We start from the raw sequence: 15,322 nt of genomic DNA on the forward strand, positions 1-15,322 counted from the left end.
TGCGGGTGCCGCGGGGCAGGGCAGCGACCCGTGCCCGGTGCCGGTGGCCACATCGGGTGCGGGCAGTGCTCAGTGACGGTGCGCCGCCAGGTGCCGGGGGTGCCCGGTGCATCCCGCCGGCGGTGGCTCCGGCAGCACCGGCCCTACCGCAGCCCGGCCCCGCGCTGCCCCCGCCCCGCAGCTGACGCAACGGCAGCTCCACCGCCCCGGGCACTGGCTCCGCCCCGGGCCGAGCGCGGCGATTGGCGGCGGCCGGTGACGCGCGGCCCAGCCCGCCCGGGGCGGCGGCGGGGCCGGCGGCCGGTGCGCGGGGCGGGCGGGCGGCGGGCCGGTCCCGTCGCGTCCCGGTGCCGTCCCGTCGCTATCGGCGGGGCGATGCCGTTCCCGGGCGGGCTGTGGTGGCTGCTGTGCTGTCGACGGGGCTTCACGCTGCTGCGGCGGGACTACGGCGAGGCGGAGCGGGACGTGGACGGCGAGGCCGAAGAGGAGGAGGAGGCGTCCTTCGAACTCCGCGCCCAGGGAGACCAGGTGGGGCCGGCACCGGCTCTGGGACGGCCACCGGGACGAGCACCGGCGCCGCCGCCCGGGTGGTCCCTCGGGGCCAGGGGTGGGTTGTTCCGGCGGTAGCGGGCGAGCCGTAGCCCAGGGAAGCCTCCGTCGGGGGAGCTGCTGCCGGTTGGGTGCAGCCGGAGCCAGGCTCTGCCTGTTCCTGCCTGCTTCGGCCCGCGCTGTCCGCCTCTTCGGACAGGAGCTGCGGGGCGGTGCCAGACCCGCGCCAGCCCTGCCCCGGCCCGGTGCGCGGAGGAGCCCCGGGCTGTCCCACTGGAGCGGGCCGGGGCTGTCCCGGGAGCACGTGCCGGGCGCGGAGAGCGGGCCTGGATCTCCCCCGCTCCCGCTGCTTCCTCTCTGGAGGGAAACGGATTGGCGGAAACCGGTGCTTCCTCCGGCCGGGCTGCGTGTGCGACGGCTGATAGCGCGGGGTGCGGGGGGAACCCTGGCTGCCGGGGGCCTCCCGTCTGTCCCGGCGGTCTCCTGCACCAAGGGCCGTGGGGCCGAGTCCCAGCCCGGACTCGGGGAACACAGTGAATGGTGACAGCCTGGTCCTGCTTGCTGTGGCTCATCTCCCCTGTCCGCTGCAGTGTCTGCAGCACGGCCCTGGCTGCGCAGGGCTGGGGGCAACCCTGAGCCACCTACGCTGTCGGTCCCCTAACAGCAGGTCCCGTTTTCCAGCACTGGCAGCCCCGTGGGATGGTGGGAAGTGGGGACAGTGACAGGGCTGGAGCTGGGCCCTCTGGGAACTGGTGGCAGTGCCAAGGGCACGACTATGTCAGGAACCGTCTTTGGGCTTCCCGCATCCCATGGGCCACACTGGCTCCAGGCTGGCGTGGGCGGCTGGTGACGCCAGCTCCCCTGAGAGCCCTTTGCTGTGGCCAGGGGGTCCTTGGAAGCCCACAGTGCTGACCGCCCCTTTGTGGGAGCGTGGGAGCAGCTACCCTGGCCGTGCTGCCGCAGCTCCTCTCCTGTTTATTTATATCCCTGAGAAGGAGCCGGCTGCCACTGCTGCCTCCTCTGGACTGCCCACGAGAAACTGGGCGCTGCCTCCATGCCGGCAGCCCTGAGGAGCGTGTCAGGCCCTCCCCAGCCTTGGCAGCAGGACAGTGTCTGGAGGTGCTGGCCCCGTGCATGGGTACCAGCAGTATGTGACAGGTGCCCTTAATGCCACAGGTCAGTGGTGCCCAGCCCTGCCCCACAGCACAACCATACCTGCGGCAGCTCTCCCCTCCCTGTCACTATTTTTAGCATCTGTCTCTTTTTCTTGGCATTGCATGCTCTGGCCTGTCGTGCCTCTGGCTGCCCTGTTGGGCTGCAGCTGGCAGGAGCTCCCGTGCATCTCCCAGGACAGCACTGCCGGTGCTTCCATGTCCCCGCACCCCGCTCTGCTGGGCGCCCTGCCCGACCCGGTGCCTGCCTGTGCCTGGGCTCTGCCTCGTGTCCCAGCATGTGTGCCAGGGTTATCACGTGAGTGGCACTGTCCATGTCAAGTTGTGCTGCGTGAGGAGGAACTGACCCTGTCCTGCTGCAGGGCCAGGGACTTCCCAGTGCTGCGTCCCACCGCCGCGGGCAGGAAGTCAGCAGCCCCATTACAATGGGACTTTGTGCCGTAAGCGTATTACTCAGCACTGACCTTGTGCAATTCTGCACGGTATTCAGCCAGCCGGGTCAGCTGAGGACACACGGCTAGCGCGCCCGCCGGCTGCCCCCGCACCCGGGGAGCCCCAGCTGCAGCCCTCGCTTCAGCCTTGGCCTTGGGGGTGCTGGGGTTCTTCTGCCCCATGGCAGCAGGATTGAGCCTGCCCCTCTGGGACCAAAGCTGGGTTGATGAGGAGGCATGCAGTCACAGGGGCGATGGTCAGGGGTGCCAGCTAATGACCGTGGGGCTGAGACGTCTTCTTCCTCCCCAGGCATCCCTGGAGGTGAGTCTGAGCCAGCCCACCCGTAGCAGCAGTGGCTCGGAGCGGTGAGTGATCCCCTGCCTCTGGCCCACATTGTGTCCCTTGCATGGTGCTGGGGGACTGGCATGTCGTGGGAGGTTGCCCTGGTGCTGGTGTGCACCGAACCATCCTGCCCACAGAGCTAGCACCAGGCTGTGCTGCTCTCGGGTAGAGCAGGGAGTGGCAGAGCCGGGACTGCCGTGCTTGTCCCCATCCCTGGCGCATCCTCAGGCATGCCTCCATCCTTCTGCCTTGATGGATAGCTTGACTGCCTCAGGCTTAGCCGATGGGGCTGTGCATGACTCTTCCTGTGCCAGGAGGCTCTGCCAGGCTGTGTCCATCAGCAGATGCTGTGCCCTGGGGTGGTCGGTGCTGAGGAAGATGGGGTGCCGAGACACAGGGGCCTGCTCTCTCCCTGTACTCGCAGTACTGACGCTGCTGCCAACATTCCTTCCTGGTTGTTCATTTTCCGAATTCCTTGGCAGGGCCAAGACTGCAAACAGCTTATTTTTAGCTGGGGTCACTTGCACCCAGTGACTCTGCCGTATTCCCACCGCAGGGCTTTGGGGTGCCCAGAGCCCCTTGGGACACAGCTCGCTCCAACCCTCAATTTCCTGCTCAGGGGCTGTGGGAGACACCTGCAGGCACCTGAGCTCAGCCCTGTGTTGTCCTCAGGTCCCTGCTTGTTGCAGAGGAGATGCGCAGCCTCATCGTGGACAAGGGCCCAGGGCCAGTGGAGGATGACCCTGATGCTCTCGTGAAAGGTGGGATTGTGCCCCAGCTGCCACTGGTCCCATCCCAGACCTGGGCAGACCCTTCCCGGTGCTGAGAAGCCAGTGGGGTGGATGGTGCTGTCAGTGGGGGCTGAGGGTTCCCCTTCCTAGGCTGGCTGCAGCGGGAGATGCGTGGCTGCATGAAGACCCCCTGGATCCGTCCTCGGAAGTACTGGTTCGTGCTGACATCTGACTCCCTGGACTACTATAGCAGCAACGAAAAGGGGGCCAGGCGGCTGGGCTCCCTCGTGCTCACCAGCCTCTGCTCTGTGCTCTGGCCAGACAAGCAGCTCTACAAGGAGACGGGTGAGGTGCTCCTGCCCCTTGGCTGGGCTGAGTTTTCCCGGTCCCTTGTGCCCTGTGTCACTCTCCCAGTCCTGAGGGCCTCTTTCACCCAGAGGAGGGGCTATGCTGAGCACTGGGGTGCTGAGCCAAGGGGCCCTTGGGCAGCTGATGGACAGGGGGTGAGTGGATCTGTCCCTCGCAGGCTACTGGAGTGTGACGGTGTTTGGCAGGAAGCATTGCTACCGCCTGTACACGGAGCACCTGAACGAGGCAGTGCATTGGGTGTGCGCCGTGCAGAAGGTTATTGACAGCAAAGCACCTGTCCAAACGCCCACCCAGCTACTCATGCGTGATGTCGAGGTGAGCCCGTGGCATGGGGCTGCCCATACCCATAGCCATAAGCAGCACTGGGATGGATGTTTGGGGCCTTGCATGCCCCAGGGCGGTGGTGGAGGTCTGTGCCAGGCACTTGACCAGATGACCCCTCTGCAGCTGCTGCCATCACTTTGCCCCCCCAGGAGCACAGAGAAAGCCCTGAGGTTCTGGAGCAGATCTATCGCTGCAACCCCATCCTGCGCTACACCAGCGGTCCCCTCTACGCTCCCCTGCTGCCCTTCCCCTATGGCAGCCTGGACCAAAGCGGTGAGGGGTGGGTTGGGGGGCACAGAGCTGCACTCTAGGCTGGTGGCAGTGGTGGCTGGGCACTGTACAGGGCTGGTGGGCACTGGGCTGGGGCCTGGCTGGCCTTGGGTGTGAGGACAGTGCCCAGCTGCTGGCAGGGAGAGCCTGGGGAAGACTACGGGTCTCTTAACCCTCATCCCATCCCACAGCCCCTGGCCCCCGCAGCTACACCACCCTGCGTGACGAGGCTGTGAAGCTCTTCAACTCGCTGCAGCAGTTGGAGTCAGAGCGGGACCCAGTGCCGCTGATGCAGGGTGTCCTGCAGACCTGCCTGGACCTGCCGCCACTGGTGGATGAGATCTACTGCCAGCTGGTGAAGCAGACAACGGAGCCGCCGGCGCCAGGCGGGCAGGGCGACCTGCACTACTGGCAGCTCCTCACCTGCATGAGCTGCACCTTCCTGCCTTCCCCGCCTGTCCTGCACTTCCTGCACTTCCACCTGGACAGGTGAGTGCCAGGGGTGCCAACTGCCATCAGGGAGCTCTCTACGTGTCAGGCGCTCCTCAGATCAGTGCCACCATGACCCTTCTGGCATTTCTTTCAGGACAGAGAATCGTTTCCCTGCCTCTGAGATGGCCAAGTATGCCTGCTTTATCCGGGAGGCGCTGGGAAAGACAAAGGGGCGGGAGTGTGTGCCCTCTCTGGAGGAGATCCTGGTGCTGATGCAGCGGCAAGAGATGATCTGCACGGTGCACTGCCCTGGGGCACCTGCCTGCAGCGTGGCCATCAGTTCCCACACCACAGCCGAGGAGGTGAGGGGTTATGGCTGTGCCAGGCAGGGGGCTGGGAATGTTTTGGCACACAGGGCTGGGTGGGCAGTGTGCCGCAGCAGGTGAGCAGCTCTTGTGGGTCTCTCCCAGCTGAGCCGTAGTAGAGAGGGCCAGGGGATGTCTGCCTTTGCCCACCATGACCTGTCTGTGTCCCTTTGCAGCCCTGAGTGCCGTGGCCAGGAACACGTGGTCACCATCGGTTGCCTTTGTCTCGCCCAGGTGGCCCGGGAGCTTGTGTCACGCCTGGGGCTGTCCCAGAGCCCCAACCTCTTTGCGCTCTACGAGCAGTCCCGGCGACGGGAGCAGCCAGTGGGCAGTGCCACACTGCTGGCTGATGTCCTCACCAGGTTTGAAAAGTAAATGTCCTCCTGTTCTGCTGCCTATGGAGGAGAGGGGCTGGGGGGCCACGGGTGGGAGGGGAGGAGCGGTATGGGGCATGTCCACAAGCTGATGGAACTGGTCCTGTCTGCTGCAGCCTGGCTGGAGAGGACCGGGAGCAGGACCCGCCGTGCCGGCTCTGCTTCAAGCACTACGGCTTCCTGGACACAGACAATGTCCCACGGGACAGCTTGGAGTTTGCCCTCCTCTTTGAGCAGGTGAGTGACACACAGGGGTGGGTGTGTTGTGCCATGCCGTGGTGGCCATGCCATGCCATACCGGCTCACCCTGCTCTCTCGCAGGCGCACGAGATGGTGCTGCGGGGCTACGTGCCCACATCAGAGGAGACGCTGCAGACACTGGCGGCCCTGCGCCTGCAGAGTCTCAACAGCGACTTCTCCACCCACGCGCCCTTCCCGCGCCTGGAGGAGCTCTTCCCACCCCACGTGCTGCATGCCCGCTTGCCGCCCCCGCCCCACCGGCCTCCCGCCAAGTGCCGGGGGGCCCGGCTGCGCGCAGGGCTGCTGGCCGGCGGGCTCTGGGGTCAGGCGCTGGCCAAGCAACGGGCGGAGCGGGACCAGCGCCTGCGGGGCCGCCTGCGTGAGGAGGGGGCCAGCACCATGGCTGCCATTGTGGAGAAGTGGAAGCTGCTGCAGGGCATGGGCCGGCCCGAGGCCATGGCTGCCTACGTGGCCTTGGTGCGGGAGTGGCCTGGTTTTGGCTCCACACTCTTCGATGTCGACCTGCACGCGGTGAGGCCCCGGCTGGATGTGGTGCAGGAGCAGCCCTGGAACTGGGCAACCCTGACACCCCTCTCCCCACAGAGCCCGGTGGGCTCCGGGCCCCAGCGCCTGTGGCTGGGCATCGGGGCCAAGGCCGTCTCACTCTACAAGCCGGGGGAGCCTGAGCCCTTGGACAGCTTCTGCTACGGCCGCATCTCCTCCTTTGGCGCCTCTGACAGCAGCACCTTCCGCCTCTCCGTGGAGGATCGAGACCTGCTCTTTGAGACCTCCCAGGTAAGGTGCTGCCATCCTTCCACCGTCCCCTTCCCCCAAGGGTGTCCCAGACTGATGCCCTATGCCCCCTCTACCTGCAGGTGGATGAGATCGCCCAGCTCCTCAACACGTACCTCGCCTCTGCGGGTGCCCAGCGGCTGCCCCGGCTGCAGGACCCTCCCACCAGCCCCCCTGCCTCGGAGCCCACTGTGCTGCCCCAGGGGCTCTGCCCTGCACAGGTGGCCAGGCCATGGCAGCACCGGCCACCAGTGGGTTCCTCCCACAGCTAGCCCAGCAGCCAGTGTAGCCATGCAGGTGCTCTGATGGCTAGTGTGGGAGGTCAGCCAGCCCGGCAGCGAGTGGCAGGTCTGTGCTGGCCCCCAGCTGCTCCACAGAGCAGGGGGCCAGGGGGTCATGCTCCCCCCACTGCCATTGCCTTTCTGGCTATTCCCTTAATTTATTTTGAGACGCCTGCGCGCCCCACGTCTCCCAGCACTTTCCCTGGAGGGCAGCGGAGCCGCCCAGCTGCGGTCCCCTACACTGCCCCCAGGCCTGTCCCTGTCCCCTGTACCCTGGTGCCTTTGCCTACAGCACTTGTATTGCCTGGCCACTCTTGTGCCCCGGGGGTCTTCGCCCAGAGCAGAGGGTACCAGGCAGTAGTGCTGTGCCATCATCTGTCTGTCCGTCCGCTGGACTCACCCCTTCTGGAAAGCTGCGGGCAGCTTTTGGCCAAGCTGCCCTGGGGACCCGCGGGCTCCTCCTGGACAAGTGGCTGGGCTCTGCGGTGGCCCTGTGGCCAGGCTTATGTCACAAGGGTGACTGGTGGAGTGGCAGCTGGTACAGCTGGGGCTCGGCCCCTCAGTGTTGCCTCTGTAGAGTTTGTCAGTTCTGTCTTGGGATGGGGGGGTTGGTTGGTTGTTTTTCTAAATAAATGCACAAAGGAAAGGCTGGGCCTCCTGTCCTGGAGCGTGGGTCGACAGCAGGAGGCTGGGACAGTCAGATCCCTGGGGCAGCAAGGGCAGCAGGGCCTGGGACAGGCAGCGGGGAGGAGCGGCACAGCGTGTCCTTGGGGGCAGGGACTGCTGTCCCTCTGGTCATTGCCAGGCGACCTTTGGCATTTCACCAAGAGCACAGGCAGCTCCAGCTCCCCGGCAGCCCCTGGCACTGGCTGCCCCGGCGGGGGGAACTGCCCCAGCCACGGGGGCTGCTGCCAAAGAGGGCGTGGGAGCCCATGCTGCCGTGATCGCTATATTTTTAGTCTCCTGCTCTGTGCCCCACAGGGTAAGAGGAAAACGCTAATTTTCACCTTGGACTGCCTGGGCTTGGGATGGTGCCAGCACTGCCCCTTGTCCCCAGCCCACAGCCTAACTCCCACAGGGCAGGACCAGAGCTGCTGTGTCCATATCCCCTGACACTGTACTGCCCCAAGCCTATATCCTTCCTGGTAGTGCTGTACCCTGCCTTGAATCCTGAGTGACAAGGGCACCCCCAGCCCCTCATAGCCCACCCCTGCAAGGGGCCTCACCCCTGCAGAACACCTGTGTGGGCGCTGCAGGCCCTGTCGGCAGGGCGGTGCCCATCCTGGCCCTGGTCAGCCCTGCCGGCAGGTCCTGCCAGTATTTCTGGCTCTGCTGCAGCAGTTGCCCAGTGCTGCCTGGGCCCCATGGCACTGCCAGCCGGGGGCAGAACTGTCCCTGCACACCCCAGGACATGCTGGTGCGCAGCAGCCATGGCGCTCCTGTGCAACAGGGCTGGCTGGCCAGACAAGGCAAGCACCAGCACCAGACCCAGTCTCTGCAGCTGGCTTCCCTGGCTGTTCAATCTGGAGTCATGTAGGCAGCATCAGTGCAGGAACAGCCTTTATTAAAGCAAAATAACCTACAAAAATATAGATACAGCCCGTGCCCCTGGCCGGATCTGGCCAAGGAGGAACAAGGCTCCTGCCCAGGGCAAGGACTAACTCAGCCACACGGAGCCTTTGGCCACAGGGGTCGTGTACACCCAACTCAGGGGGCCAGGCCTGTTCCCAGCCTCAGGGTCACTCTCCTCCTCCTCCTCATAGCAAGTGTTGCTCCCACAGGCAGAGGTTCCCTCCCAGCAGAGCGCGCAGCTGCCCCAGTCCTGTCCTGGGCCAGGGCACATGGTGGGGCGGGGGCTGTCCCCCGCTGAGGGGCTGCAGGCGCAGTGCTGCTCCCTGCAGAGGGCCTTCCGCAGAGGAGCACAGCGTGTGTGCGGCTGGCACGAGGGCTCTGCCACACCAGGCAGCGCTGAGGGGTGATAAACGTGGGCACGGCAGAGACAAGCCCTGCCGGCGTGCGTGGGGGTGGCCATGGGACCTTCCTGTCTCCTGGCAGGGAGCTCACTGTTCCTGCGTGCCCCAGGAGATGTAGTCAGGGCGTGTGGCTGCATGATACTCATCGATCAGCTGCTGCACGATCTCCCGGGAGTTGTCCAGCTCATCAAAGTTGTCCTTGAAGATGTCCTCCTTGCGGAACTGCTCCAGGAAGGCCTCCCGCTTGCGCAGTTTGTCATACTGCCGGCACGTCCGCTCAAACAGCTGGAGAGCAGCACAGGGTCAGGGGGGGCAGAGCTCCCCAGGGACCCTTCCCAAGAGAAAGGCACCTTGGCCAGTAGGACTGATGGGACCCTGGACCAGAACTGAGCCCTGCTGAGAGCTGCCCACCCCGTCCCTGGCAGCGCATGCCCTGGCTTCATGACAGGCTCAGACTGAAGAGACACAAGGTCTGGGGCTGCAGGGCCCAGCATGGTGAGGGAGGACACTCACCGAGGAGATGTTGGTGTGGTTTGCCATCATGAGCCCACTGACACGGTGAGCGGATGGCAGGTAAGGAGACTTGCGGGACAAAGCCACCTGGATGCTGGCAGGGCCCCAGGGGATGAAGTTGGCCAACTTCCTCTCCCGGATTCGCTGCAGACTCTTGTGAACCTGGTGAGATGAGAACAGCAAGGGGCAGCAGGGTGAGGGACAAACAGTTTGGCTGCAGCAGACCCAGGAGCTGCTCCTCACAGGAGGCACAGCCACAGGAAGGTGGATTTCAGCATGACTGCAGCCTTTCCATGAAGCTAGAGCCCAAACAGAAGCAATCTGAAGCCAGCTCTCAGGCACTGCCTAGTCTCACTCCAGGATCCCTACATAGAGACCATGCTCTTCCCTGGGCCACATCATGGCCATCAATACCTGAACATCCATGGAAACTCACCTGTGTAGGATCCACCTCGCCCTGGATGATGTTCAGGATGGCAATGTAGCAGTGGTTGGTCTGCCTGTCTCGCCCTGTGGACACCATCACGTTTTTAGGCTGCAGCAACCTTCTCATCACATCCAGGACTGTGGTTTTCCTCACGCTGGCCACCTGCACAGGCCAGCCAGGGGTCAGAGGGAGCAGGTCTATGGCTCCCTGCCCTCCTGCAGCCTGATACACACACACAAAGGAGCAAGAGGCATCTGGACAGAGATGCCCTCACTCTGGGGATGGAGCCACATGCAAAGCCACATGCAGGACAGGGAAATCCCAACATCACGCAACAGGCACAGCCAGGCCAAGAAACGGAGTGTCAATGGAGGCTCCAGCATGGGGGCTATCGGCTCCCCCACATCCCCTCTACTGCAGCACAGCAGTGAAACTCAGCTGGGGGTAAAGCTCAGCTGAGAACAGAGGGGTCTGGGACCTGTTTCATGTTGTTGCTGTCAAACATGGGTCCTGTCCCACTGACAGGCAGGGAGCAGTGGGGGTTCAACAGGAAAGGAGTTGTTCCCCACTGCATCCCCTCCCCACCTTGCCCAGCTCTGAGCCATGGGCAGGCTGGCCACTGCCCTTCCTAAGTGCTGTTGGGGCTTTGCCGAGCTGCTACTGGCCAGGTGGGCCACAGCCAGGGCCAGCACCCAGACTGCTCACAGCAGGGACAGCTGGGTGAGGTGGCAGCCCCCTCCTGCACTGGTTGAGCCATTGGCTGAGCCCTGCCCGCACTCCTCTCTTGGAGGACAGATCACACACTGATACCCTTTTCAGAGCCAGCAGTTTTTCAGATTTGCTTCTCTGAGAAACATCCTGAGGAAATGCACAGGGAGAGGAGAAGAGCAGCTGTTAGTTCCTGCCAGACCACAGCGGGACAGTGCAGGTGAGCACCTCCCGAAACAGAACTGTCCCATTTGCACTGGGGGGCTGGGGTCACTGGCTAAGGATGAGCCAAAGGCAAGCAGCAGTGTTTGAAGTGCTAAGGGGGGGCAAATTCCCTCTCAGACACAGACTGAACTTCAGGAAGGGGCTGATACCTGGAGCCCATCACTGACAATAAGCACTAGTGTTTGGACCTATATTTCCCAAGTCGATGGCTCACAGGGATGGAAGGACTGGCAGGGCCATTCTCCTGGCCTTACTCTGATTATTACTAAGGGTGGCTTTTGCCAGTCCTGACCCTGATGATCTCAAAAGCCACCCTGATGCATGCAGCAGGTAGCCTGACACAAGCACAACTGCCTGCTCACGTCTGATTCATTACACATGCAGCTGTCACGTGGTATGAGCACATGGGCTTGGGATTTGGGGCATGCAGTGACAGCTCACACTGAGACGGGGCTGACAGATGCTACGAGGTGAGTGTGGCAGCTTCTCTGTCCTTGGGCATGGGAAGGAGTGCCTGGGGCTGCCTTACCGACTGGTCGGTGGTGAGTGGTGTGTACCCCGTCATGAGGAAGTGCAGCCGGGGCGTGGGGATCAGCGAGGCGATCAGCCCGATGAGGTCATTGTTCATGTACCCGGGATACCTGAGCGTGGTGGTGCTGGCAGACATGATGGTGGAGACCTAGGGGAGAGGACAGGGTCAGCAGAGGGTTGCAGAGTGTGCCAAAACCTGCCTCACGCAAGGAAGGTGGGGTGCCTGAAAGGGCAGAGGGCCCTTGCTCACAGCTCCAGGCTGCCCACCCCTGAGCCAAGCCCACGAAGCAGGTTCAGACTAAACTGAACACAGCAGGGAAACCCCATGCTGGCTTCTCCTGAGAGAATAGTCCTCACCAGCTGGTTGATCTGTGAGAATGATGGGTTCTGAATGTGCAGCCGGTCTGTCGCAATCCGATTCAAGGCCGTGTTGTCCAGAACCACCTGCAAGAGAAACCTGGCTCCATGAAGGGCCCCTGAGACAGCTGAGGAAGGGCGGTCCTGGCCATGTGTCCCAGGGCACTGGTGGCCCAGCACAGGCCCTGAGTGGAGCCCTCTGCCCAAGTGGCAGACACCCGAAACCACAAGCTGACTCATCTGTGGCACGTAACTGACACCATCAATGGAACCTCTTCCCTCCCTCCTGGCTGTGCTCCCCATGCTCTCCCAAAGAGCTCTGCCCCTGGGCCAGCACTGCGCAGCAGTGGCAGTTCCAGCAGCCGCAGCACAACTGCTCCTCCACTGCCACATGCACAGATCAGCTGCGGGGGAAGAGCAGCATCTCAGTCAGACCTGACCGAAGGCCCCAGTGCAGGCTGAAGGTGCTGCCTGGCCAGGGATGTTGTGGGTGCTGCAAATGACACAGGGATTGAGTTCAGGTAGAGGCTGCAGCACAGCTGCACAGAGCAAGCACAGCCAGTCTGCACTGCCTTGGGAAGATCTGAGGCAGAAATGCCAGGCAGCTCTGCAGGGGTTAGCACCAGTGAGGGTCCCTGGGACCACATCTGCTTGGCCTTTCTGTTTGGGGCGTGCTCATTGCTGCACTTGGGGCTCACAGACACATGGCACTGCCGTGGCGTTGGCCGCAGTATGGGCTGCAGTTCTGAGCCGTGGGGACAGGGCTGTCATCCCAGGACTGGCTGCACCACGGGCCTCTTACCACACAGTCAGCATTCTGTGTCAGCCTCTTCAATGTCAGCAGAGAGTTGTATGGCTGGACTACAACATCGCTCATCTCATCCTGGTTTGGGAACACCGAGTAGGTCTCCACCAGTTTCTTGGGATACCTGGTGAGAAGTAGAGCATCTCAAGGGTTAACACCATCAAGCTGCACTCTCCCCTCCCACAAGCTGCCTTAGCAGTCTCCAGGGCTCAGGACAGGGTGAGTCACCAGAGCTGCAGCCAGAGTGGCTCCCAGGGAGGGAGAGAATGTGTCCCAGCAATGCCTACCCCAGCAGCACAGGAGCCGGCTGCCAGAGGAGCTACAGGGAGGCTGAGCCATCCACAGGCTGATTAAGCAGCTGCTTACAAGTCTTTTCAAGAGTATGCAAGCTGAAACAGGCCAGGATGGCAGCTCACAGCCTTCAGCCAGAGCCTCCCACCCTCCCCTGCACTGTCAGGGTGTCTGCAGGCAGCTGCCTGATAAGAACGGTCAAGGGAAGGCAGAGCTTGGACAGAACAAGTCCACTTTCAGAGCCTCTGAAGTCCCCAGGCGTATCAGGAGCCATCCCTCCGCAGGCAGCATGCCAGGGATTGCACAAGGCAGTGTTTGGGTGGGGGTGGTGGCTCTGAGTCAGCGCTCTCCAGCTCTCACTCCAGGCAGGGTGCCCAGGCTGGGCCAGGCACTGTGCTGTGGGAAGGAGACAGGGCTGTACTCACCTGTCATTCAGTCTCTCTAGGAGGTACGAGCCCAGCCCAGAGCCCGTCCCACCAGCAATGGAGTGGCAAAGCACAAAGCCCTGGAAGGAAGCAGAAGGCAGGTGCTGAAGGTGAAGCTCAGCCCCACAGCAGACGATGTGTCATCCCCACCACCTCCAGCAGAGACCTGCCAGACAGGGCCAGAGCTCCCTATGGCAGTTGGGAGCAGGAATACAGCAGGGACTGACCCAGCTCCTCCAGACCCCAGCAGCAGCCACAGCTCCTCAAGCCCTGCCCACACAGTGGGATCTACATCTCTGCACACCCTGCAAAGTGCAACAGCTGCTTGGGAGCGTTCAGGATTGCTCCCACCCAGAACAGGATTCGGAATAGCTCCAATGTCACCTCCAGGGTCCAGTTTGTCACAGGAAATGGGGGTGCATGTTCTCAGCCCTTTCCTGGGTCCTCCACACCCCTGCCTCCTTCTAGATGACTAAGGCCAAGCTCCCACTGCCTGACTCTAGGGCAGTTCTCACAACAGGCACTTGAATCTCCTGCCAGCTTGTTTTATATGACATTCTCCCTTCCCCTGCTGCCATGTGACAGCCTGACATGAACACCCAGCAGCCCTGTCTGTCAGCACACAGGGTTATAGGTTCACATGCACAGTGTAAAGAAAAATGCCTCACAAGCAAACAGTGAAAGAACTTCCAGGGCAGGCTGGCAGGTGGAGTAGGGATGGACAGACCTCCTATCCCTAGACCCCCTCTCTACATGCTCCCTGCTCAGCCCCAGAAGCACACTGAGCAAGTCTGTGCCCATCTGAGTGCCGGGCTCAACCTTACAGGGAGCAACCTGGCTGGGAAAACACCAGGCAGGGCTGCCAGATCCAAATCCCTTGTTTACTTACTTCCAAACTGTCACTGCCATCAGCCTCTCTGTCTATTATATCAAAAATATCTTCATGGATCTTTTCTCCCTGCAAGAAAGACCAGGACCGGTTTTGTTCCTTTCCCAGAGAACATGGAGAAGAGCTGCTCAAGCTCAGTGTGAAGCCAAGTCAGACTGGCAGTGTGGTCCTGTGCCCCTGTGGCCAGGGTGCCAGGCATCAGTTCCTGCTAGTGACAAGGTGCTCTTCAGAAACTGGGACTGAGCTGACAAGAGGCAGCCATGACAAAGCCTGATGAGCTGCCTTGTGTATCACACAGCAGCACTAGAGCTGGTACCTGTGAGAAGCCACTGGCCCAGTTGTTCCCAGCTCCCCCTCCGTGCTCGGACAGGTAGATGTTCTCTGGGTTGTAAAGGTTGGCATAAGGGGAGTTGAGGATGGAGTGGATGACGCGGGGCTCCAGGTCCAGCAGCACAGCCCGCGGGATGTAGTGCTCATCATCTGCCTGCAATGGAAGCAAGAGGATCTTGACGTTGCTGCAGCTTGGTACCACTTCCACTCCAAGAGCTCGAGACACCCCCTGGCTGCAGGTGAGCCCCACATGGCAAGGGGGAGGAGGGAGGGAGAGAGGCTGGTCCTGTGCAGCCTATCCTCAATGCAGTATCTCTGTGCCCCAGGGCACTCCCAGCGTGCGAGGGGGGGACTCTTGGTGCTTACATAAGACACTATCTACGGCAGCCACAGCCTCGTGCCTCTGCTCCGCCTCCACAGCGCTCCGCTAACAGACCCGGAGCGCAGGCGGCAGCCCGGAACGGGCTATAAACAGGAGCCTGGGCTGAGCCGCCGCTCCAACTTGCACGGTCAGCGCCCGCCCACCGGTCCCTGCGCCCGCGGGGGCTGTGGAGGGGGCTGCATGGGCACAGACCGCCCAGCTGCATCCATCTCGGCATGGAGCCCCGCGGGGACCAGGGCAGCACACGTCGCGCGGTGTGCCCGCTCTACGGTCCGGGGCCGCCAGTACCTGGTAAAAGAAGACGTCTTTGCGGTCGGTGCCCTCGGTGGCGAACTCTTCCACGATGCCCTCGGGGCTGATGCCGTGCTCGGCGCAGAGCTGCTTCCAGAACTCGAACCCGACTGCGGGGAGGCGCGGTCAGACGGGCCGGGAAGCGGGACCGGGACCGGGACCCGGACAGGGGCAGGGGCAGGGCCCGGAGCGTCCCGGTCCGCAGGCCCCGCCCCACTCCCCTGGAGCCCCGCCCCGGCCCGCCCGGCCCCGCTAACTGGCCCCCCCTCAGCATCCCGACCCCGCCCGGTGCGCGCTCCCCCGGGCCCACCGCGGCCGTGGCGCGCTCACTCTGGTTGCCGCACTGGCCCAGCTGCAGGGTGATGATCTCCCGCGGCATCGCGGCCGAGGCTCCGCTCTGCTCCGGCGCCCCGCCCGACTCCGGTACCGCCGCGTCTCCCGCCGGCGCCAACGGCAGTGCGCGTGCGGACTGCTCACTTCCGGGGCAGAGCCGCTCACCTCC

The 15,322-nt window shown here is 63.1% G+C and overlaps 2 protein-coding genes across 7 annotated transcripts; one reads left to right on the forward strand and one right to left on the reverse strand.

The window, feature by feature from the left end:
* The first annotated feature begins 258 nt into the window (after positions 1-258).
* Positions 259-7,319, forward strand: PLEKHH3 (pleckstrin homology, MyTH4 and FERM domain containing H3). 5 transcript variants are annotated; one of them, XM_085083703.1, is made up of 13 exons: positions 259-528; positions 2,463-2,518; positions 3,168-3,256; positions 3,377-3,571; positions 3,753-3,910; positions 4,043-4,199; positions 4,381-4,678; positions 4,776-4,983; positions 5,221-5,357; positions 5,477-5,597; positions 5,682-6,131; positions 6,204-6,395; positions 6,476-7,319. In XM_085083703.1, the coding sequence occupies exons 1-13, from the start codon at positions 376-378 to the stop codon at positions 6,662-6,664; spliced, it is 2,403 nt and encodes an 800-aa protein (XP_084939829.1). In that variant the 5' UTR covers positions 259-375; the 3' UTR covers positions 6,665-7,319. The 5 variants fall into 5 exon arrangements, with proteins under 5 accessions (XP_084939829.1, XP_084939825.1, XP_084939827.1 ...); XM_085083704.1 differs by having other exon boundaries at positions 261-528; positions 4,069-4,192; XM_085083699.1 differs by having other exon boundaries at positions 5,682-6,395.
* Positions 7,320-8,216: 897 nt separating this feature from the next.
* Positions 8,217-15,311, reverse strand: TUBG1 (tubulin gamma 1). 2 transcript variants are annotated; one of them, XM_085039824.1, is made up of 11 exons: positions 15,151-15,311; positions 14,818-14,930; positions 14,134-14,301; positions 13,818-13,886; positions 12,929-13,008; positions 12,210-12,336; positions 11,408-11,494; positions 11,049-11,198; positions 9,596-9,748; positions 9,160-9,321; positions 8,217-8,931 (listed from the first exon to the last, which is right to left on the reverse strand). In XM_085039824.1, the coding sequence occupies exons 1-11, from the start codon at positions 15,197-15,199 to the stop codon at positions 8,734-8,736; spliced, it is 1,356 nt and encodes a 451-aa protein (XP_084895950.1). In that variant the 5' UTR covers positions 15,200-15,311; the 3' UTR covers positions 8,217-8,733. The 2 variants fall into 2 exon arrangements, with proteins under 2 accessions (XP_084895950.1, XP_084895951.1); XM_085039825.1 differs by lacking the exon at positions 14,134-14,301.
* Between the last annotated feature and the right edge of the window lie 11 nt (positions 15,312-15,322).

The sequence above is a fragment of the Lichenostomus cassidix genome, chromosome 27 (genome assembly GCF_008360975.1).
Source record: "Lichenostomus cassidix isolate B80296 chromosome 27, HeHo_3.0, whole genome shotgun sequence".
Classification (NCBI taxonomy): domain Eukaryota; kingdom Metazoa; phylum Chordata; class Aves; order Passeriformes; family Meliphagidae; genus Lichenostomus; species Lichenostomus cassidix.

Bases quoted from the DNA above. Each gene is read 5' to 3' on its own strand.
- PLEKHH3 (XM_085083699.1), top strand. From the start codon at position 376: ATGCCGTTCCCGGGCGGGCTGTGGTGGCTGCTGTGCTGTCGACGGGGC. The intron at 2,519-3,167 runs GTGAGTGATCCC...TGTTGTCCTCAG, and splicing joins AGCAGCAGTGGCTCGGAGCG to GTCCCTGCTTGTTGCAGAGG. The intron at 4,200-4,380 runs GTGGGTTGGGGG...CCCATCCCACAG, and splicing joins CTGGACCAAAGCGGTGAGGG to CCCCTGGCCCCCGCAGCTAC.
- TUBG1 (XM_085039824.1), bottom strand. From the start codon at position 15,199: ATGCCGCGGGAGATCATCACCCTGCAGCTGGGCCAGTGCGGCAACCAG. The intron at 14,931-15,150 runs GTGAGCGCGCCA...GCCTCCCCGCAG, and splicing joins GGGCCAGTGCGGCAACCAGA to TCGGGTTCGAGTTCTGGAAG. The intron at 9,322-9,595 runs GTGAGTTTCCAT...TCATCTCACCAG, and splicing joins GCGAGGTGGATCCTACACAG to GTTCACAAGAGTCTGCAGCG.